Source organism: Rhineura floridana, chromosome 7, assembly GCF_030035675.1.
Source record: "Rhineura floridana isolate rRhiFlo1 chromosome 7, rRhiFlo1.hap2, whole genome shotgun sequence".
Classification (NCBI taxonomy): Eukaryota; Metazoa; Chordata; class Lepidosauria; order Squamata; family Rhineuridae; genus Rhineura; species Rhineura floridana.
In genome coordinates, this window is record NC_084486.1 from 99693369 (window position 1) to 99717329 (window position 23961).

Here is a 23961-nt window from a genome sequence, read left to right on the forward strand (position 1 = left end):
CTTCAAATAGAGGTTGCCTTCAAATAGAGGACTGTCCTTTGGCAGCCCTTCAAACAGAGGACTGTTCTCCATAAAGGAAGACACATGGCCACCCTACTTGAAAAGCATCCATCCATTGCATTTAGGGAACACTTCCATATTGCCAGGGGACATAGGCCTGTCCTGTGCTGCATAGGTGAGCAACGAAACTGCAAGCACAGTGCTACAAGATACTGAACAGCAGGCAGGTTTCCTGGGTGATGGGGATGTAACCCTTTCCCCCTATTAAAAGTGAGGGCAATGTAAGGGTTACATTTGTCCTCAGTGATGTTATCATACTAGGCATGTGATTCCTAGTTGTCTGGGATAATATAGCCAGCCATCTGAAGGGACTGCTGAATGGGGCAGTGAACAGTTGTGAACAGGCATGAAAAAAGTAAGCTTTTGTTAGTGGAGACTGGTGGCCCCTATGCAAAGCTCCTAGGACAGCTCCTTGAAAGTTCGCACTAAAACCCAGAATGGATTCACTGCCCCACTGACACGTGAGCCACCAGCATCCACTAGCTTTTGTAGAGAGTTTGATGAACATTTTGGAACCCTTGAAAGATCCCTTTTTGCTGTGAACATGTTTGACAGTGAAAATTAGGCACAACACTAGTCTTTCCATTCCCATTTCAGATATTCAAATCCTAACAGAGTGTAATTAATGGATGGGGGTGGGGCTATTTTTGGTTCTAATATGCTAGCTGTAAAAACAAGCCCCATTGGGCTGTTGTGGTCACACTGATCATACATAAACAAACCAAAATAAAACTTATCGGTGCACTAGGCCAATTCCGAGCAAAGGGACCCGAGTAATTCTGAAGTGCCAGTTACTTTCCCCTTACAATAGCGCTGGCAAATGGAGCAAACTTGATTATCATCATATTTATGGGTGGTGCAGTAAGGTACCAATGGGTGAAAATAATATTTAATAAATACACAAAATTATGTTTTGACATCATAATTATGATTTCAAGGCTCCATTCACATCTCTCCTCCTAGCTGTACATTCAAAGTCAGCCCATCACAGTAATCTCACTAGTCCTTTTCAGGCACTATATCTGAATAGGGAATTTAAATGTGAGGAGGGGTTTCTGGGCAGTGAACACATACATGCCTACCCTATCTTCAGTGTCTTGCACTGGCCTCCATGCTGTGCTCCTGCATCAAGCAGGAACATTTGGAAAGAGTTTCTAAGCACATTTGGATGACAGTGTCCAAAGAAAGAATGGACAATTCAAAGGTCTCAGTGTTATTACAAATGCTTTAAAAGGGTATTTTTATTTTTAAAAGTTTTTTTTTTAAAGGCAGATAAAACCCTGAAGGTGTCTAAGCTTCACTGAAAGTCTGTGTGAACCAATACATTATTGTCACTCTGGAAATCTGACCACTGTTCCTAAAATGCAACACAGAGGCAGGAAAATACATTGCTATAGAAGTAACTTGAGATACAATAAAACTGGGCACTTAGAAATGGGCATGCTGAACATAAACGTGTCACATAGCCTAGTACATGAATAGTGACTGGGTCAGCAAGGGTATTTAAATAATGAGAACACATTGTAAAGTGCACACATAGACCTCTCTATACAATCCATTTATTGTGTAATACATTTATATTTGCTTCATGTTTGTTGTGCTTAGTTGTCCTTTTGCCCCAGAAGACTGCATTTCAAGATTAAATTGATGAAGAAAATTGTATTCCAGGGTTATCATATTTTTCTCGGCAAAGTACAATATTTAGTATCTGGGGAAATCGACACACCTTGGAGGTTGTAAAAGTGACTTGGCACTGCAAAACTGTGTGTCTTTGTGACAGCGATGCAATTAGTAATGAGCAACACAACTTTTCCTTAGTACCTGTGCAACACTTCTTTTATACATTTTTTTAAAAAACCATATTTGGAGTCTGTGACTTCAGCAAAGGAGTGCTCATTGAGTAAAAGGCAGAAATGACACACCATTTTGTGGTCTTTTTTTTTTTTAAAGAGGATATAGGAACATACAAAGCTGCCTTATACAGTACTGAGTCAGACCAATTGGTCAATCTGGCACAGTACTGTCTACACTGGCTGACATCAAGCAGGGGTTTTGCCAGTAGTGGCTGATGGGATGGTGCAGTCAGGGCTGCTTTTCTGACTTGGCTTCCTAATGCTGTGTGGTGGTTACTGAGAGGGAGAGGAGGAGGGGCAAGACAGTGTGGAGCTTGGTGCGGTGTGGGTGCAGCAGCAGATTAGCGCCACTGCTGTGGGTGCACCACACTGAGTTCACCATTGCCTTGCCCCCCCTGAAACCAGCAACGATGCCTGGCATTGGAAAGCCAAATCAGCAATGCAGCCCCACCCACACTGTCCTGCCAATTGCTACTGTGTTTTTTCCAGTCCTACTAGGAGATGCCAGAGGTTGAACCTCGAACCTTCTGCATGCAAACCAGATGCTCTGCCACAGAGCTACGACTCTTCCACAATGCAAGAGACCCATTTAGGTGAGCAGCACAATATACAACCTGAGAACTAATATACAGCAGTAGCAATCCCCTTGATTTATTAGGCACATTTTGGAGCTATCCTTATGGAAGCTGTATTGTGGCTTATGGAAGCTGTATTGTATACTGGCTGGCAGGGGCTCTCTGGGATTTCAGATAGGGGTTTCCCCCAGTCCTACCAGGGGACGCAAGGGATTGAACCTGGCACCTCTTGCATACAAACCACATGTTCTACTACTGAGCTGTGACAACACAGTCAAGTATTTTTAGCTTTTGGAAGGGGGTTGCTTTTCTTGTCTTGCTTTGGAGCATCCGCCTAGCAAGCTTAAGAAAATGTGATGAACAGAGGTTTATACTTCCTCTGCTTGCATTATGTGCAGATGAGATACTATATTACTGTCACTGAAAAATTTGACTGACTCTACAGAGAGGCTTCAAGTCCTCCTCAACTGAGGGAGCTGCCATTTTTGCAACAGATGTTCTGTTCTTTATTATGCTGCTATTTCGGTATCTCACTGCTATATAAAGGAAGAAGAAAGGCAGACTCTACTTAGGGACATCTACTGTTACAACATATAAGCTGCACTAAAGGCAATTTAAAAGAGGTTTTTTTAAAAAAAACAACAACCCCTAATTAAATATGGGGGAAGAAATCCTTTTTACAATGGGAAGCCCAGAACAGTTAAACATTTAAATAGGAAGTTGTCCAACACTGTAAAGTGCAAGGCTATATCATAAATGGCAGTTTTTTAAAAAGAGGAATTTTCCTCCAGGCAAATTGGAGAAGACAGGGATATTTGACTTTATAACACAAATTCCGCTAAAATCACTGGGAGTTAACATAAAAAACAAAATATCTAAATGGAAATGTACTTCAACATCATGGTCCTGAAACAAGTGGTTGCTTTGGTCCTTCCTATCTTCTGCTTGAGACAAATTTAAAAAATGAATTGTGCACATGCTGTACTGCTTGATCATAAAACACATATTAAAAATGTTTAGATAAGGAGCCGTAAGGGGTTGTCATGGATAATGGGGACATAAAATCCCCCTGACAAGAGAGAAGTTGTGCTTAATGGTCACTTTGTGAGTGGAAGTCCTCATTTCCTAAAGTGGCACCACAGATTATTGGAGTAATAGACGATTCAAGTTTCTACAATTAATTTCCTCATAGGTAACAGAAGTGCTTTGGTACTAAATCCATGCACTAAAGGTTTTCAAGTTTGGGGTTTATTTTGGACAGACATCTGTCTGATCACTATAGATCAGTATGCTGTACACCTGACTAACTTCACTCTTATCCATTAGATATGTGTAACAATTGGGTCTTTCCATCTCCCTTACCCACACTTCTAGGAGGCCATTTCATTTTACTTTCATTCATTTTCATTAACTTAAATTACTACAATAAAAGGAAGATTATAGGAAAATCTCATTCACGCTAGACAGATAAAATTTGCATCAATTTAAATTTGCTGCAATAATCAGTTCCTTATGATGGTGCCATACTGTGAGGACTTTGGCAGGGTTAGAAGTTCATGAGCCAGGTCAGAAGAAAATGGTGGAGTTGGAAGGCAGTGCTGCTGACTAGAGAATTTGATGTGTTACGGATACAAGTTAGAAATATTTTTAAAAAGAGAATGGTATCTCTCGAAGTAAAGGATAGGGACAGGGAAGAGAGAACATGCGAGAGATATACTGATGACACTTGACATTTGAAAAGTATGTCTGACAGTGGCAGGATGTCTGTAAAGAATTCTTTCGATAGAAGTTTCTGCTGTGAAAGATAGTTTTATTATTCATTTTGATTCCTAGCTTGTCCTGTCTCGTTACATCCCTCGTTTCTTTAAAGGAAGAAAGGGGCATTAGTCTGGTGTCAGTACAAAATCAACCCCACAGTATCTCCTGAAACTAGATCTAAGGAGTGTCAGGCAAGGGTTTGGCTTGTGTACTGCTATCCCCTAACTCTGACCAAAGAGGAAAGTACAGTGAAACCTGCCAAAAGGACATCCTTAATAACAACAGTCATGTGGTAGCCCATGGCACCCGTCAAAGCTTGCAAGTTAGTCTTGCTTACACATTGGAGCAGAGAAGGGCTCTGTCCTTCTCTCCCCTGTGAGAGGCTACCTTCACTTTGGCTCCCAATTTGACAGAAGTGTCTGACACCTAGAATAGATTGCAGACCTTGCTGTGGGATGAAGACATGAAAGCAGTGTGAAAACTCTTGTAGAGGGTTGTTGTTGATATGTGCCTTCAAGTTGATTACGACTTATGGCGACCCTATGAATCAACAACCTCTAAGAGCATCTGTTGTGAACCACTCTGTTCAGATCTTGCAAGTTCCGGTCTGTGGCTTCTTTTATGGAATCAATCCATCTCTTGTTTACTCTTCCTCTTTTTCTAATCCCTTCTGTTTTTCCCAGCATCATTGCCTTTTCTATTGAATCATGTCTTCTCATGATGTGTCCAAAGTATGATAACCTCAGTTTCACCATTTTATCTTCTAGTGATAGTTCTGGTTTAATTTGTTCTAACACCCAATTATATGTCTTTTTCATAGTCCATGGTATGCGCAAAGCTCTTCTCCAACACCACATTTCAAATGAGTTTCACATCCATACAGAGAGATCAAGAATACCATGGTCTGAATGATCCTGACTTTGGTGTTCAGTGATACATCTTTGCATTTGAGGACCTTTTCTAATTCTCTCATAGCTGCCTACACCAGTCCTAGCCTTCTTCTGATTTCTTGATTATTGTCTCCATTTTGGTTAAGGTCTGTGCCAAGGTATTGATAATCCTTGACAAGTTCAATGTCCTCATTGTCAACTTTAAAGTTACATAAATCTTCTGTTGTCATTACTTAGTCTTCTTGACGTTCAGCTGAAGTCCTGCTTTTGTGCTTTTCTCTTTAAGTTTCATCAGCATTCATTTCAAATCATTACTGGTTTCTGCTAAAAGTATGGTATCATCTGCATATCTTAAATTATTGATATTTCTCCCTCCAATTTTCACACCTCCTTCATCTTGGTCCAATCCCATTTTCCGTAAGATATGTTCTGCGTATAGATTAAAGAAACAGGGTGATAAAATACACCCCTGTCTCACTGTATATTGAATGCTTCCAGTCTGTGGGCCATTGTTTAGTTTTCCATAGTTGTTGACAAATTTTTGTCAAAATTTGGACAGATTCAGTCTCAGTAGCTTGTAGCAACTCTATTGGTATGCCATCTGTTCCTGGTGATTTGTTTCTTCCAAGTATTTTAACAGCAGCTTTCACCTCACATTCTAAAATGTCGACCCAGTGTGCGGCAGCTGTGAAAAAGGCAAATTCCATGCTAGCAATTATTAGGAAAGGTATTGAAAATAAAACAGCCGATATCATAATGCCGTTGCATAAATCTATGGTGCGGCCGCATTTGGAATACTGTGTACAGTTCTGGTCACCTCATCTCAAAAAGGATATTATAGAGTTGGAAAAGGTTCAGAAGAGGGCAACCAGAATGATCAAGGGGATGGAGCGACTCCCTTACGAGGAAAGGTTGCAGCATTTGGGGCTTTTTAGTTTAGAGAAAAGGCGGGTCAGAGGAGACATGATAGAAGTGTATAAAATTATGCATGGCATTGAGAAAGTGGATAGAGAAAAGTTCTTCTCCCTCTCTCATAATACTAGAACTCGTGGACATTCAAAGAAGCTGAATGTTGGAAGATTCAGGACAGACAAAAGGAAGTACTTCTTTACTCAGCACATAGTTAAACTATGGAATTTGCTCCCACAAGATGCAGTAATGGCCATCAGCTTGGATGGCTTTAAAAGAAGATTAGACCAATTCATGGAGGACAGGGCTATCAATGGCTACTAGCCATGATGGCTGTGCTCTGCCACCCTAGTCAGAGGCAGCATGCTTCTGAAAACCAGTTGCCGGAAGCCTCAGGAGGGGAGAGTGTTCTTGCACTCGGGTCCTGCTTGCGGGCTTCCCCCAGGCACCTGGTTGGCCACTGTGAGAACAGGATGCTGGAGTAGATGGGCCACTAGCCTGATCCAGCAGGCTGTTCTTATGTTCTTAAAATTTCTGGTTCTTCATCATACGGTTCCCCCGTGAATGAATCTGTCATCCTTGCATCTCTTTTATAGAGTTCTTCAGTGTATTGCTTCCATCTTCCTTTTATTTCATCTCAGTAAATCAGTGTGTTCACCTGTTGATTATTCAACATCCCTAAAAAGGTAAAGGTGTCCCCGCACTTATAATGCGAGTCGTTTCCAACTCTTAGGGTGACATCTTGCGACGTTTACTAGGCAGTGGGATTGCCAGTTCCTTCCCCAGTCTTTCTTTACCCCCCAGCATATGCCAGGTACTCATTTTACCAACCACGGATGGATGGAAGGCTGAGTGGACCTCGACCCCTTTTACCAGAGATTCGACTTCCTCCTTCCGTTGGAATCGAACTCCAGCCATGAGCAGAGATTCAGCTGCGTTACCGCCGCTGACCACTCTGCGCAACGGAGGATCTTCTTAAATTTCCATTTCATTTCTCTAATCTTTTGGAATAGGGCTCTTGTTCTTCCCTTTTTGTTGTCCTCTTCTATTTCTATACAATAACTATTATAATAGTTCTCCTTGTCCCTATGTACTAGTCGCTGTATTGTTGCATTTAGGGTTCTGACTGTGTTTCTGTCTCTTTTTGCTTTTGCTTTCCTTCCCTCTTTAACCATTTTATGAGTTTCATCAGTCATCCATTGAGGTCTTTCTTTTTAATTAGAGGTATTGTCTTTTTGCATTCTTTCCTGATAATGTCTCTGACTTCAGTCCATAGTTCTGGTTCTCTGTCAACTAAGTTTAAAGCCTCAAATCTGTTCCATATTGGATCTTTATATTTTTCTGAGATGTTATTTAAATTGTATTTTGGCATGATGATTGCTTTCTTGTTCTTCTTTAGCTTTACTCTTATTTTTGGAGTCTGCTCCTGGACTTGTTTTACCAGAAAGTATGGGAATTCTCCATCTTCTGCTACCAATTATAATCAATTTGATTCCTATATTGACCATTTGGTGATGTCCATGTGGACAGTTGTCTTTTCGGTTGTTCAAAAAAAATGTGTTTGCAAGAAACAAATTATTGGCTTCACATAATTCAATAAGTCTTTTTCCTGCTTCTTAAGCCCCATTTCCCCACAATTCCTATCTCTGCTCTGTTCCCTACTTTTGCATTCCAGCTCCGCATGATTATCTGCACATCTTGTTTTGGTGTGTGATCAATGACTTCCTGTACTTCTGCATAAAATCTGTCCAATTTCTTTTCTCCTGAATTTGCCATTGGAGCGTAGACTTGGATGATGATTATGCTAATAGGTTTCCCATTAAATCTCATTAATATAACTCACTGAGACCTTGCATTGTAGCTCCTAATTGCTTTTGCTACATCACTTCTCACTAGTAAAGTAACCCCATTTCTTCTTAATTTCTCATTTCCTGCATAAAATAATTTGTAGTTGCCTGATTGAAAATGTCCCATTCCCGTCCAATTTAATTCACTCACACCAAGTATTGTAATGTTGATGCATTCCAATTCTTGTTTGACAACTTCTAACTTTCCCTGGTTCATGCTTCTCACATTCCATGTTCCCATTGTGTACGTCATATAACTCTGGTCTCTCCTTTCTCATCTGTGCATATCAGTCTCTGGGCATCCATTTGGCTTTGATCCAGCTGTGTCATTAGTCACAGCGCTACTCATACTTGTCCTTTGTTCTTCCCCAGTAGCTCATTGTGTGCCTTCAGACCTGGGGGTCTCATCTTCCAGCACTATCTCATGTTGCATTTTGGAAACTCTGTTCATAGGGTTTTTGTGGTAAGAGGTATTCAGAGGTGGTTTACCATTGCCTTCCTCTGAATTGTAGGGGGAGCCCAGTGTAATAGGCACAGTGAGGTCTTGTTGTTTGCATTCCTTTACCTCTTACAAGGTACAGATGACGAACAGAAGAGGGGATGCTGTCTGAGTTTCTGGGGCAACCACACTGATTCTCCCTTGCCCCAATTCAGTTATGTGTAGTTGGGATACAAGGTGAATGTTCATCCAAGTACACATCTCATCTGTGTTCATTCAAGAGCACATCTCATTGAAAATACAGTATGGATGGATAACATTTGAAGCCAGATCAGCATGCAAATGTGGATGTCATTCATCTGTACTACATGTATTATTTTTCAATGGGAGGCACATTTGTGTACTCATTTCAATGTGCATCTCCATCCATGTTCTACCCCAATTAGTCACACTATGCAACTAAAGCCAGATGAGGAGAAAAGTCTTACATACAGCTTTGAGGGGTAGTGAATGCATTAGCACAGGATGAGACAGCTCAGTTACTTGGTCAGTGGGGACACATTGCCTCCCCCTTCTTCAAAAGAGGGCACTGGAAAAGCTTTGTTTGCTCTTAGTGATTTTCTCACATAAAATTTCACCAGGTTTGGTTGGCTATGTGATGCATCGTCATATTTGTTATGTGATTCCTGATTGTCTGGGATCATACAATAAAAAAGACTTTTTAAGTACAGAAAGCAACAACATTTGCCTTGAGATATTAAAAAAGTAGATTCTTTGGATTAGAGTGCAGATTACAACAGAAATGTTGCACATTAGTCTGGGAAACCAGGTATTCCTAAGATATTATCAATGCACTTATCTTAATGACAGTTGCCTCAATGGTTTTTACAAAGTCACTACCATAGTATCTAGGTTCACAAGAATAAGAATATACTGAAACCCAGCCTGAACCCCTGAAATAGGTCTTGGAATTAATTAATGTCCAATATCAGAATAGCAATAAAACCCAGGAAACCTACTAGAGTATTAAAATAGAAGTCTTTTTTACTGATGTAGAATCCAAACTACATTATGAGACTGCAAATGTTACTGTTATAACTTTGTGTGTATGTGTACTATTAATAATTATGCAAAAGAAAATCTACTGCCTGTTTCAATATATTTGTTTTGATTAGTAACAGTATCTACGTCTTCAAATGTTCTGATGTATAGAGGCAAACAAAGACTGCAGTAAAATACATATTTTGGTACAATATTACAAGTGTGTACTGATTTAATTGGAATGTGTTTATTTTTCTTTCAAAACATAAAAATAAAAATATGCAAGAGTAATTATGCTGTAATCCTAAACACTCTCTCATGGCAAGCAAAAGAAAAAAAGAAAGAAAAACACCAAAAAAACTTCCACTGTAATTAATGAAACTTCCAAATAAACGTATTTAGAGTCGAGGTGCCAAACGATATATGGAGGAATTCTAATGCATTTTTCCTAAAAGGTGCATGCATTACTTCAGCCTAATGAATCAATCTTTAATAATATTAATGTCAAAATGTAATTTTAGAAGCAAGGTGGGAGTGCGCTTTTCTGGCTCATCCATTAGTATTTTTCCTTGCTCAATGTTACTTAAGAACTTAGCAGTCACACAGTTGATGAGGGGTATTTAACGACATTAACACTGCCAAATTTCTCTAATTTCTTTTCAGTATAAATCTCCTTAAGTATCTATGCCTTAACACTTCAGAAGACTAAAGACCTTGCATTCTGAGACTTTAATGGGAAATGTTAACATACTCACAATGTAACACCCTCTGTTGTTACTGCACATTGTACATGACCTCAAGAGAAAGCTCTTTTTTTAATCAGAGAAGTGTTTTAAAAATTTCTATTAACCAAGCGCTGGGATATTGTTTAAATTACCCAACCACATGGGCTGTGACCAATTGCCCGAGTCTTTCCATGGAACTGGTACCCCCTCTGTTACTGAATTGCTTGGACCAGCTGGCACTCTGCACGTGCCCTGGACCTATGCGACTTCTTCAGCTTCGCTCAAGAGGTGACTGCAATGAGTGCGCTCCTGGTGTAAGCAGAACAGAGAGAGCAACTCTTGGCATGTTGTTGTTGTTGTTGTTTCTTACCTGCCTTTCACCATGGGGCCCAGGGTGGGTTCAACAATTCAAAATGCAATATTAAAAAAAGTTAAAACAGATTACAATCAAGAGAATCAGATGGGTCCTGAAATATATATCTCATGTGTCAAAGACCAGGGTATAGAGGGGCATCTTTAGCATCTGACAAAAACTACATAATGAAGGTGCCAGATACACTTCTGTGGGGAAGGAATTCAACAGCTTAGGGGCTGCCATAAAGAATGCCATCTCCTGGGCCACCACTGCCTGAATTTCTGAAGGCAGTGAAAGTATCAAGAGGGCTCCCTCCGCCAATCTTAACACCATAGACTCGAGGGTCTGTATGGGAGGAGGTGGCCTTTCAGTTATTTAGGACTTAAGTCATTTAGAGCTTTAAACGCTAATATGAGCACCTTGAACTGGGCCCAGAAACCTCATAAGTTGTTGTGAAGAGAAATGGCTGCATCACTAGACCACACCCTATATATATAGATCAGAGCCATACAGGAGGAATTACAGTAGTGTGTTATGTTAGCTTCTTTCACCAGACCTGTGTAGGGAATTTTTAATTGATGATTTGATATTTAACAAGATGCAGAGAGTTTGCACATGATTAGTCAATAGTTTAGTACTTTATATAAATGCTTTACAAATGGCGACAGTTATTACAGTTCCAGCAAATGGTTATTATCTGTCTCTTCAAAATTTTCCAGACTAAGTAGAAATTTCATGCATACTGAATACATTTGCACTAGTTCAATTCATTCTCTCCCCCAAAAATGGCTTTGTAATTCCAAATTACTATTCAAATATTATATGCGTCCATTTATCACAAGTTACATTTTAAAGAAAGTGAGGTTGCACTATAAGCATATTCAGTGTTTGCATAATCCCTTGGAGAAACTAATTCCACCAAGTTGTTATTTGCATATTTGTTACAAACCTTCATTTGATATAATCTGTGCATTGATCTCTCCCCCCTCATATGTATATGTATTTATTTTCACACATTTTAATGTTTATCTTTGCCAGTAAGCTCTTTTTCTCATTTGCAATTTTTTTTTACACATTTTGCAAAATAGGTTTGGTACTAAGCTACAGTTTATGAAAGCCAGTCATCATCAGTACAAAGTCCTACACAAGTTTTATTAAAAAGAAAATGGCATGACAATGACTTTGCTAACTGATTTTAAAGGAATGGTCTGTGTGAAGTTTTGATGACTATACTGAAGCTCTGTGCACTAAATCTTTTACTCCAACATGAGTTGAGATGACACAGCTTTACAGCCCAACGTAGGGTCTTCTACTAGACCTATCTTCATTATGCAGTACTGACCCTCTATTAAAGCCCTTCTCCGGGTTCCAATGCATAGGGAGGCCCGGAGAGCAATAACTAGAGCTAGGGCCTTCTCAGTGGTGGCCCCCGAATTATGGAACGCCCTCCCTGATGAGATACGCCTGGCGCCTTCTTTGTTATCTTTTCGGCGCCAGGTAAAGACCTACCTCTTTGCCCAGGCGTTTTAAATTTTAAATTTAATTTTCATTTGTTTTAATTTTAATCTTTTGTCTTAATTTTGTTTTTAAAAATGTTTTCTATTGTATTGTACTCATACCCACATGTATTTTAATCTGTTTTTACCCTGTTGTACACCGCCCTGAGAGCTTGTTGCTATAGGGCGGTCTAAAAATGTAATAAAATAAATAAAATAAATAAATAAAGGGGCCTTTGGGAGAGAGATAAAGAAGCCCCCTTCAGGCATTGACCAAGGCTGGCTCTGTTAGGCAGGGTACAATAGCCACCTCAGTCAGCAGAACCTGGAAGGCAGGGAGCGACAGAGAGACATTAACTTTCAGAGCTTACATCAATAGTAGTGTAGTCGCAAATTCAGAAGTGCAGGGTCCCTTCATGTTATCCATGTCACACACAGTTCACAGCCACGCCCCCTTTCCCCCTTTTCCTCGTCTCCCTTGCTCTCCCTGTTGTCTCAGGAGTCCACACTCCACTACAACAGATGTCCTAGGAGCCAATCTGCATGAAAGAAGAAGCTGTGTGTTAGCTACTGGGAAGAGTCTTCTGAGTGGCTAGCTCATCTCCTTTCACTCTTATTGGCTCCAATCAGCATGAAAGGACAAGGACTCTTCTCAGTGGCTAACATGCTCCCTTTTCATACTGACTGGTTTTGGCTCATACCTAGGGACCTGGCTGGGACCCTGCTCCCAAAAAAGTAACAAGTCTACAACCCCCTTGTGTCCCTAGATGACTATATCCCTGTACATCAGTATAAAGTAATCAAAGAACCAGAGAGTTGGAAGAGACATCATAGGTTATATAGTCCAATCCTCGGCTGCTACAGGCCATCCAGTCTCACCTTCAAACTTCTAACAGAGTTCACCATCTTCCAAAATCCTTCCTAGGTTTTGATCAAGGCAATGGATGGACTAATGATGAGGCATGGGGTGGCAGATCCTCAGGTGTGGACACTAGGAGAAAGTGTTATGCCTTTCTTGCATCCCAACATTTCTCCCAAATGCAGTATCTCATTCATTCTTTTAAATTTACCATCATGAATTAGAGTCTATATGTGGGATTAATCTGCCAAGATAATGAGGAGAGTACAGGATGTCAATGAAGGGGCTAAGAAGAGGCAAATGAGAATGTAGGGCTGCCCTGACATTTAGACGGAGTGAGGCAGCTGTAGCCTCAGATGGCAGACACTTGTTTCTTCAGTTTAGTTTAAGCTATTAAATTATATTAGTTTATTTGTATTGTTTTATACAATGTTGTATGGATTTTTCTATGTATTCACTTATTGATATTATTATTTTGTAATTGTTATATATATTGTTCATTTGATAAGTTGTGAGCTACTTTGGTCACAATTTGTGGAAAAGTGGCATACAAATGTACAGGAGCGCCAACAAGATTTCCTGGGCCAAGTATACTGCCTGTGGATTGGGCCCCTGTATCCCTACCAACACCACATTTCACTGCCCAGCAATTCATTGGTGAGAACTGCTGCTTATGACATATACTACCAATATGGTTAGTTATATTGCATCCACAGTTAAGAAGTATTTATTTAACAGATTTTTCACCTGCCTTTCAGAGATACTGCCCTCGCAAGGCATTTTACAACAGTTATAAATAATTCAAACACCATAACCATATCTGTCCTGATATTTTACAGCAAAATTACAAAAAAGTTTGCCAACCTTGATAAATGACAAGAAGAAGAAGAAGAAGAAGCAAAAAACAAAAAACAAAACTCTCCACAGCTGGGAAAGCAAATTTCAGGCTTGTGGGATCTACTACTTTCCTGAAATCCACCAACTGGACCCAGAGCAGAAAACTGGCAGAAGGGGAACCATTTGTAGGGCTCTAGTTATGGAAAATGTATAGGTTCTCCAATGGAAGTAGCAGTGTCAAGGCCAAGAGTAAAATGCTTTATTTAGCAGGAAGGGATTAATAGATTAATGGCATTTTATTTGAGAGGTGTGGGCTACTTGATTGTTTTTCCTCTTATCTGCAAAGCTGTTTTAAAAAGCCACAGGCTTTGGGGTAGATTACATGACTTTCCTATTCTCACATTCATTTTTTTTTAATGATGAGCAATAAAAATATTCTAGCTGTTTCTGGCATAGTACCAACTCTTTGTAACAATATTGTTTCCTGATTGTGTGCTTTTTCTGTAGCTAACAGCTCATTTTGAAACAGGCCATAAACTTGATTTGTTTATAGATACAGCGTAAAATGCACTAAAGGTTTTTTAAAGAGACCAAGGATGGGGTCCACAAATGCCATCAATAGTTGTGCAGGCAAGTGGCTAAACCTCTGCAAGATCCAGGCACCCCGAGCTTTTGCGCAATGCCTACTGCTGCTACTGTGGCTGGGCAGAGCAGCTGCAGCCAGGTGTCTGTTGTGGGAGCCATTGCCTTGAAGCCCACAGCTGGAAATGGTTGCTTGTATGTGCTAAGTAGGGATGTTTCTGAAATTTTCCTAATCGTGAAGAATGGGATGCAGGGCAAAGCAAACGCATGTTAACAATAAAGGAATGGGATGGGGAAAATCTGCTCATCATTAGGACTCAGATCAACTAAAATGGCAGCATTAGATGTTACAAGGAACTCAGGGGTAAGACTGGGTTTTGTCAGGCTTTGGCTCCCTGTGTTGGTACCAGGGAGGAGGGGATCACACAGGGCAACAGTTTGTGGCCAGTGCCCTAATGTTCAAAGCATGAAAGGGTGTAGATATCACGACACAGTGAGACACGGTGAGACCAGAGTTCAATTTCGGAGCCCCCCTCGTAATTCTGGTCTCCGCTTTTATTTTACCTCCGCCTGGAGGCGTGGATTATTTTCTCTCCATAAACAGCCTATGACCTTTAACTATTGTATAACATCACGTACATACATAGTACAACAGCATTATCTTCGTGGCAATATGCAGGCAGTTATTTAACCACTACAGATGTCAGTATCGTTTACAGCCATAAAGTTAACCACATCCTGTTTTTCCACTGGTCAGATCGCAATGTCTTGAGAGATAGTGTACTGAGAACAGCAGCGTGGTTTGCCAACGTATGCTGTTCATTCAGTCCACCCCACATCTCCCCCTTTTTTATTTTTTAGCAAAAAGTAATTACTACGTAATGGTCGCGGAGCAACAGGTGTACACGTCTGGAAAAGGTATTGTAAAAAACAGCATAAGCCTATACTTAAAATGAGTAAAAGAATAGCATATCTAAGAATCTGACTTAGCCATCCAGTGGGCAGCCAACTCCAAAGCCACTGCCACCAAGTTGTAGGGGCGTCCTGCAAAATGTTATTAGCTAGATCCTTCAAGTTTTTTACCTGTGTTCTGATTTCAAAACTGTTGTCAGTTAAATTAAAACAGCACATATTCTTTATAGTTTCGCACCCCAACTGATGTTGTAATAGCAGGTAATCTATAGCTGCACGATTATCCAAGATAGCTTGTCTTAATATACCCTGCTCTTCATTTAACAAAGCAATGGCTCGAGAGGTGGCATTTATCATCTTAACATAATTACAGGCTAATTTATGTAATTGATTGCTGTTACTTACTGCCAATGCAGGAAGTCCAACAAGGGAGATGGCTAGTGATACACTTTCTGCTTTATTAAGCAATTCCTACGTTGGGCTAGCAACTCCCTTTTATGAAGGAAAATGGGAACCAGTCGACTCAGGCAACAGATGGTATCAGAAATATCCCTTCTGCACCTTATGTCGACTACAATTAACCATCCGAGCACACGTATTATTAATGGAATTTGCAACATGTGATGTAAATAATTGAAAAGCATTAACAGGCAGCTGGAAGGTTGGAGTTCCCCAATTCGAAACAGTATGATATTTAATCTCTGAAGTATTCATGAACCGCCCAAGTCCTGTAATGTTCCCAATATCCCCAGGTGCTTTGCATACGGGTATTAAACATGTTCCCAACATACCCATTTCCTGTACATGTTCAGTCATGCAAAAGTCACTCACATTTGTCATTCTTGCTAACTGAACCCAGATATTGTGTTGAAACCGCATCCCCAACTCCTGCCCCAACCTGTCAGCCCCGGCGCTTCCTAAAATCCAACAAATGCAAAGTACAAAAATAGAATTTGTATTTAAAGACGCAATTAAAGCAAGAATGGTATTCTCAGTTGTCTTGTCCACCCCGGCTTGTTCCATTGCTTTTTCTGCTTGTGTTGCTAAGTTCTTTATTTGGCCCCAAGTCACGGGAGGTTGCGGAACATTCCGACCACGCTTCCTGGAAGACATCCCAGTATCCTGAAGTTGCAGAGAAAAATTAGGGATGGGATTCTTAAGATTATCGTGCCAGGACATCGTCTTTCCAGGGCCGGATACACCTAGCAGGTACCCACACAGGACCGTCAGGCGTAGACACAGCCGCGTAACCTCGACCCCACGTTATAAGCGGAACTGGGCCTTTCCACTCTGGATTTGGTAGTTGCCGAAACTGCACCCGCGGGGCAGGTAGAGACTCCGACTGCTGAAAATGCCGCTGCGCTCGAGTAGAAAAGGAAAAATGAGTATTGGGAGATTGAGACAAATTTAAATGATTAATGGTAAACAACACTTGTGCCAGCCACTCCTCTTTGGTGGCCAATCCCAGTGGTACTCCTCCTTTTTGTTTTTGTTTAAGCAAATGCTCTTTAAGGGTACGATTGGTACGTTCGACGACAGCTTGACCTGTAGAATTATAAGGAATACCAAACAAATGTGTAATGGACCACTTAGTGCAAAACTGTGCAAATTGCTGTGAAACATATGCAGGACCATTATCAGTTTTTATCGTCTGAGGTTGGCCCATGATGGCAATAGAACGAATGACATGATTAATAACATTCTTAGTTTTTTCCCCTTTCTGAGGAGTTACCCATATGTATCCGGAATATGTATCTACTGTAACATGCAAATACTTCCATGGGGAGAAAGTAGGAAAATGTGTAACATCCATTTGCCACAACTGGTTAACTATGAGACCTCGTGGGTTCACTCCTGGTTCTGGGGATAGAGTTAACTGTGTGCATTGGGGACATTGTTGAATAATGGCAGAGGCTTCCTGGGCAGTAAGATGGAATTGCTTCTGGAGTGCTTTAGCATTTTGATGATGAAGGGCATGACTTTCTATGGGTGTGCAAAGGAGGGCACGAAGAGCCTCCACTTTCCAGATTTCTTTTTAATCACAAACACTGGGGTGTTATAAGGGCTATTACTTTCTGCTATATGATCAGCTTCCAGTTGCTCCTTTACCAGTTGGTGCAGAGCTTCTAATTTTTCTTTGGGTAAGGGCCATTGTTCTACCCAAATGGGTATGTCTGTCTTCCATTGTAAAGGAAGAGCTGCCTTTTGTTGGCTAATCATTAATAACAATGGTGGTCTGGAATTGCTCCAGTAAATCCCTTCCCCACAGATTTACTGAAATGTCCAAAATACAAGGGCGAATGTGGGCTATACGATCACCATCAAGAGCAACAACTTGTATCCAATCCTTACTCCGTTTTGAATCCTGAGCTCCGCCCACTCCCCACACAGAAGGGGCCACTTCTACTGGCCAAGAGGATGGCCAGTTATGTTCAGCAATTACTGTGACATCTGCCCCAGAATCTATAATACCTTCAAAAAGAACATTGTTTAAACAATACTTACGAACCGGTTTCTCCCTGGTCACTTCTGCCAGTACTGCAGCTACCTGTGGATGGAAAGGATTACCTGAAATACTCACACTCGGCGATTTCGTCCTTGTAGATCCGAATCCACCAGTACGTTTTTGGGAGGAAGTGTTCGATGTGAAAAGACGATATGGCAATAACAATAGTTGCGCAAAAGAATCTCCCTTCTTCAACTGAAGGGGAAGGTGACTCCAATACTGAATATAAATAATTCCCTGATAATCAGAATCAATAACACCAGGTACCACCATTATATTATTCTTGGAAGCAGAGGATCGCGGTAGTACAAGGCCTACGGTGCCTTCTGGTAAAGGGCCAGTGAGTGTGGTAGGCATTAAAAGAACTGCTCCAGGCAAAGGAACATCTTTTGACTCTGCATGTATTAAATCAATTCCAGCGCTTCCTTGAGTAGCAGGGGTGGGTACACTTCCTTGAGATTCGGGGCTGGAAGCCTGCCCCAAGTTCAGTTTCCCTCAATAGGACGGGAAGACACATTGGTATTGGTAGTGGGAGCTGAACGACACTGATTAGCCCAATGATAACCCTTTTTACATTTCGGACAGATTTTCTTTGGCCGGTTTGTAACAGTGCCCCCACCTTTAAATGCTCCTCCGCCAGGAGCCCGACATTCCCTTCTGAAATGACCAGGCTTTTGACAATTAAAACAATTGCCTGTAGGTTTGTTACCCTGTCTTAATGCCCCAGCTAACAATGTCATGGCATGAACATGTGTACCTACCTCTGCACAAGCTTGAATCATGTCTCCCAATTCATATTGCGGTCTATGAATAATGTTTTTCAAAATCTTTTTACAGTCTGTGTTAGAATTCTCGTAAGCTAATTTTAACAATAATTCCCCTTGTGCCTGAGGGTTATCAACCTGCCGTGTCAGAGCCTCTTTCAAACGGTCAACAAACTGAAAATAGGGCTCTGTTGCTTGCTGCCGTACATTCGTAAAAGAACGTAAGGGTTCTTTCCCAGCAGGCACCTTTTTAAATGCTTTCTGTATACACTCAGCAGTTCGATGAAATGCGGCTTCAGGCAATACCCCTTGTTGTGCTATGGTAGCAAAATTACCTGACCCATAAATTTGCTCGGGAATGATATTAGCATCCCCAGCTGCTATAGCAGCATGTCTAAATTCTTGGTCCCAAACTACATATTGCGAAGGAGTCAAAATCATCCTAAAGAGATCCTTCCAATCTTGAGGGATCATGTTATATCCAGTAGCTACTCCTTCCAACATCCCTTGTACATAATTAGCCGTAATCCCATATTCTCTTACTGCCTTATTTATTTCTCTAATAACAGAAAACGGAAGAGCTGTCCAAGTTGCTATGCGATTATTAGCATTATTAGGATCTGGCTGATATGTAACGGGAAAAGCTGAAATTGTACCCTCCCAGTCTCCCATTTCTTCCATAGATAATAATCCTGAGGCTGCAGCCTGAGCTATGGCTGCTTTAACCTTCCCAGTAACCTGTTCTTGTTGGACTGGAGGGCTATATGGAGGAGCATTTACAAATTTCTCAATATCCTTTTCAGGTGTAGGTAAAGAAAGTTGGGGATAAAGAGGAGTTTTCTGGTCAGAATTGGCAAACAGCGATGTCTCTTTTATCCCTAAATGACTAATGGCCTCAGCACACTTTTGCCATAATAAGAGATGGTGAATAGGTGCTCTTGGTTCTTCATGTAATTTTCTCCCTATCTTTATCCAATCTGACTGACGTAGTGATCCTTGCTCTGGATACCATGGACATTGACATTGAATTGTTTTTAACAATGATTCAATGTGAGAACGACTTACAAAAGCTGAGGTATCCTGTTTTAAAATTTTTTGTAGCTCTTGTGCATGAACCTTCTGCTGAGCTGACAATTCCCCCCCCATACTCACGAATGGGAGCTGTACGCTGAGGTGCACCGTTGGCTGATCCTGCCAGTGGGTACGAGGGTGTTTGTTCTGAATCACGTCGGGGTCACCAGATGTAGATATCACGACACAGTGAGACACGGTGAGACCAGAGTTCAATTTCGGAGCCCCCCTCGTAATTCTGGTCTCCGCTTTTATTTTACCTCCGCCTGGAGGCGTGGATTATTTTCTCTCCATAAACAGCCTATGACCTTTAACTATTGTATAACATCACGTACATACATAGTACAACAGCATTATCTTCGTGGCAATATGCAGGCAGTTATTTAACCACTACAGATGTCAGTATCGTTTACAGCCATAAAGTTAACCACATCCTGTTTTTCCACTGGTCAGATCGCAATGTCTTGAGAGATAGTGTACTGAGAACAGCAGCGTGGTTTGCCAACGTATGCTGTTCATTCAGTCCACCCCACAAAAGGGTATGGTCTGAAATAGGGTTGCCAGGTTCAGGGCCTGATTCTGGTCCTGTATCTTTAGGAAAAGAGAAAGTCAGCCAAGTGCAGGTGTTCTTACAACACTGTAATAAGAAAAACCACAAGGTGGAATTCTCCCTTCCCCCTGCACAACTTTTAAAGATACAGAAGACCTCTTGGTTGCCAGGCCCAGCCTCCAAGAGGTCTTCTGTATCTTTAAAAGTTGTGCAGGGGGAAGGGAGAATTCCACCTTGTGGTTTTTCCCATTACAGTGTTGCAAGAACACCTGCACTTGGCTGACTTTCTCTTTTCCTAAAGATACAGGATCAGGATCAGACCCTGAACCTGGCAACCCTAGTCTGAAACCATGTCATTAAGATTATTTCCACCGGTGTAATCTCAGTATAGGACCTCAGGGCCAGCCCAACACATTTTGCTGTCTGAGGCAAAGGACAAGATGGTGCCCATCCCATTCTATGTATAGAAGCAACTGGACTAGCAGTCAAATCTTACTTCACCACTGGGGATGGTCAGCATCCTCCTCCACTTCCCCTGAGGGGCAGCAGGCTATCTTACAGAATGTAGGGCAGGCTGCCTGGCACCTTCAGCTCTGTCCTCCATCACTTTGCTGCCTGCCATTCCTTGTCCCTGAGGTGCCTGCCTCATTTTGCGAAATGGTAAGGCTGGCCCTACAGACTTAAGCAGCATATCATATCCATAAAACAATGGATTGGGACTATTATGGTGCTAGGTTCTTTTCTCTTGTTTACACAGAGTAGTGGCTTAAAATCACAATTTGTACTAATGGCAGTTGTGATACCAGCTAATCACAATGAAAAGCTGAACACCACAGAAGTGTGGAGTTACTGAAATTATTGGGATAATAAAACATCTTCTTGTTAAAATTAAAAACTAAATCCTCATTGACCTCATCACAGTCAGCTTTCCCACAACATACTCTGCAAAGCAGACTTAAATATTCATGTAGGGAAAAATACTGCGAAAACAAAATCTTACTAAGCTCGTGAAAAAATCCTTACAATAATAGCAGTTGTTGGCCTTGTGTTTTCATGAATCTGTAAAAAGCCTTCTGAAAAATGATATATACAGCTTTATACAAAACTGGCATTTCACAACTCATGAGCTATACATATAGGCCAATCGCTGATCTGCTGTGTTCTCATAGGGGGTTGGGCAGAGTTTTACTCTCTGTCTGCAATTTGCTTAGCAGTTCTGAACTCACAGAATACCTGGGAAGGTCAGGGAGATGTGTGTGTGTGCAAATCATAGAATTTTAAGGCCCATGAGTAACTCTTTAAAACCAAAGTGTGTAAGGATTTGTTATTGGGCAGCCGCAGACTTTCCAACATTCCCTCCATGCACATCAGGTGGGCTCTTCTGGACCCATGCAGCAGTCATTTGCCACAGAGAAGCTTAGGTTTTTGATTAGTATTCTAGGTAATACTGAAAACTAGTGATTTAGCATTTTACTTTAACCATAAAAGTTCTCTGTCCAAGTTTGTGAATTTTTTGCAAAGTCCTGGAACTCCTGTTGCATCAAAGAGTGCTTCCCCCCATCAAACACTGAGTGCAGAGCCTTTTCAATGGAACATTCTGGATATACATTTTTGACTTGGCATGCATAGAGTTTCAGTTTATTTATGAACATGTTCCCTTCTGTGGATGGCCCTTGCACTGTTAGGACCATTGGTTCATCTAGCTCAGTATTATTTACACTGGTAGTGATTTTCGAGGGTTTCAGACAGGAAGTCTATTCCAGCCCTACCTAGAGATGCTGGGGATTGAACCAGAGACCGACTGCATGCAAAGCCTGTACTCTGCCACTAAGCCACGTCCTCTTCTCTTCAGTTGGCTGTTTTTGCACTGGGGCCTTCTGTTCTGCTGGACTACGTTGATGCACATACCGCTTCTTAGGAGAGGCATTTACTAGGCAAAGACTGGTAGCTTTGAGCAGCCACTAGGAGCAGCAAGCGTTGGTGCTGTGCTGCAGTACTGCAAAGCAAAGGAAGGATCTGATGGTTTTTGGTTCTCTCAATTTCTCATTTTTCCAAACTGAGTTCTCCACATTTCTGCAGCTATTTGGGATTTCTATTTTTTTTATGCTCATGAAAATTCTTCAGCATTTTAATGAGAATTTTTCCTAATAAACACATCTTTGTATGCCATTTTGATGGACGTGTTTCTGCAAGCAATTTCTCCTAATATAATGCGTTTTCACATGTTATGTTCACAAATATATTCATTTTTATGCACACTGTGCCTCACTATATGCAGTTTTTAAACATTGTTTAGTTAGAGGACTGCATCACAAAATTTGGATAAGTGCGAATTTTGAAGGATGTATGTATTTCGGTTCTCATGTTGTTTCAGAAAGTGCAAATTTGGCAGATTCTGCATTTTAATGTGAACTGAATTGAGGTTCTCCCCCATCCCTACTTGCAGCACCAGAGAATAACTGTCTTGAGAGGTGGGGAACAACAGTGAAGTGAGTTCTGAAGGGACACGTTTGGTTGCATACACAGAAACTCTAAGGGAAATTGTACTCTGCAGTAAGGACAGACAATTTTTCAGGTATGGTGTTAGCTCCTGTACTACCACAGTAAGTTGGGTTGGGGACTCCTGAAGTAGGAATAGATGGAGCAGTCTAGGTCCATTCTGTTTTCTTTTCACATTCAGTCAGTTCCATCCTGTTTCTGTATAAATGAATGATTTCTTTTTTTAAAAAAACCCACCTCTACCTGAACTTCTCGCCCAGTTTTATGATGTGGTCTGAACAGGTTTTCTTTTAAACCTGGTTATTACCTTTTGAAGTGGCTTCGAAGTGCAGCTATTGCTGCATGGGTTGAAAACAGGATCACAAATGGCCCTGGGAGTGATGTACTGGGGAAAATATGGCTGCCGTTTCTATACAGTGTCCTGTGGAGCAATGGCCTGTCCCTTTGTTCTCAAGGCCATTTGTGGCCCTGTTTTCCTAGTCACTTCATGTGGCTTTTACTGGATTTTGAAAATCAGAAAGAAATGTGAAAGGCAGCCTGCTTCAATGCATGGAACTATCTTTGGGGGTACAGCTTTTGAGGAGGAACTAGGAGATGCGAATCAGGTGAGTCTGCCTCAGAGTACAGAATCCGTCTCTTGAGTTCTTCAGCATACCTATCCTCTTGGTTAATCTGGCTTTGTATACAACCTTCCCTGGTCACCCATAGCAACACAACAGTTTCTTCTTAAGAACAAAGCCTGCAACAAAATGTTGCAATGTGGAGCTCTTCAGTTCAGGATTCCAGACACCACATTTTATTTTCTCCCTTCCACCCTTCCCCCATTTGCTCCTCAAGAGTCATGTCACATTATTATTATTATTTATTAGATTTACATCCACACCAAACATTTAAAGCACTATTATATCATCACGGCTTCCCCCAAATAATATTGGGAACTGTAGTTTGTTAAGGCTGCTGACTTCACAGAGCTACAATTCCCTGCATACATAAAATAACTACAGTTCCATGATTATCCATAATGGTTAAAGTGGTATAATAATCTTTAAATGAATGGTATGGATGTGACCTCAGTGTTCATTGAGCTTTTATTTTGTGTGTGTGGGTCTTTCCTTAGTCCCCCCTCCCCCATGTCTGCAAACCTTGGACTGCAAACTTTAAGGAGAAGCTGAGGTTGAACATGGTGAAGTAGCCCAAAAGTGGGTGTGGCTCAATAGCAGGGCTATCAGGCAAAGCTGAGGTCAAACACAGGAGAGCAGTCCAAAGGTAGGCAGGATTTCAAATCATGGTGGTAAGCAGGATGAAGAAGTTGGGCTGCACAGAGCCAAGGACCTGAGTTGTTCCAGCAACTGTTAGTCTTCATCTGGGAGCTTATGGACCCTAGTCACAAAACTGGTACTCTACATTTCAAGGTTGCTTGCTACTGAGGAGGC

At 41.2% G+C, this 23961-nt stretch overlaps 1 protein-coding gene across 8 annotated transcripts in view; it reads right to left on the bottom strand.

The window, feature by feature from the left end:
- LOC133389305 (glypican-5-like) overlaps positions 1–23961 on the bottom strand; it is a 699994-nt gene that overhangs the window by 148248 nt on the left and 527785 nt on the right. The window contains exons 10-11 of one of the 8 annotated variants that reach the window (XM_061636702.1): positions 17644–17686; positions 14718–16495 (exon numbers count right to left, since the gene is read on the bottom strand). The exons of 6 other annotated variants lie outside the window; for them this stretch is intronic. In XM_061636702.1, the coding sequence (XP_061492686.1) occupies positions 16402–16495; positions 17644–17686 (137 nt within the window). In that variant the 3' untranslated portion in view covers positions 14718–16401. One more of the 8 variants, XM_061636703.1, reaches the window with a different exon arrangement.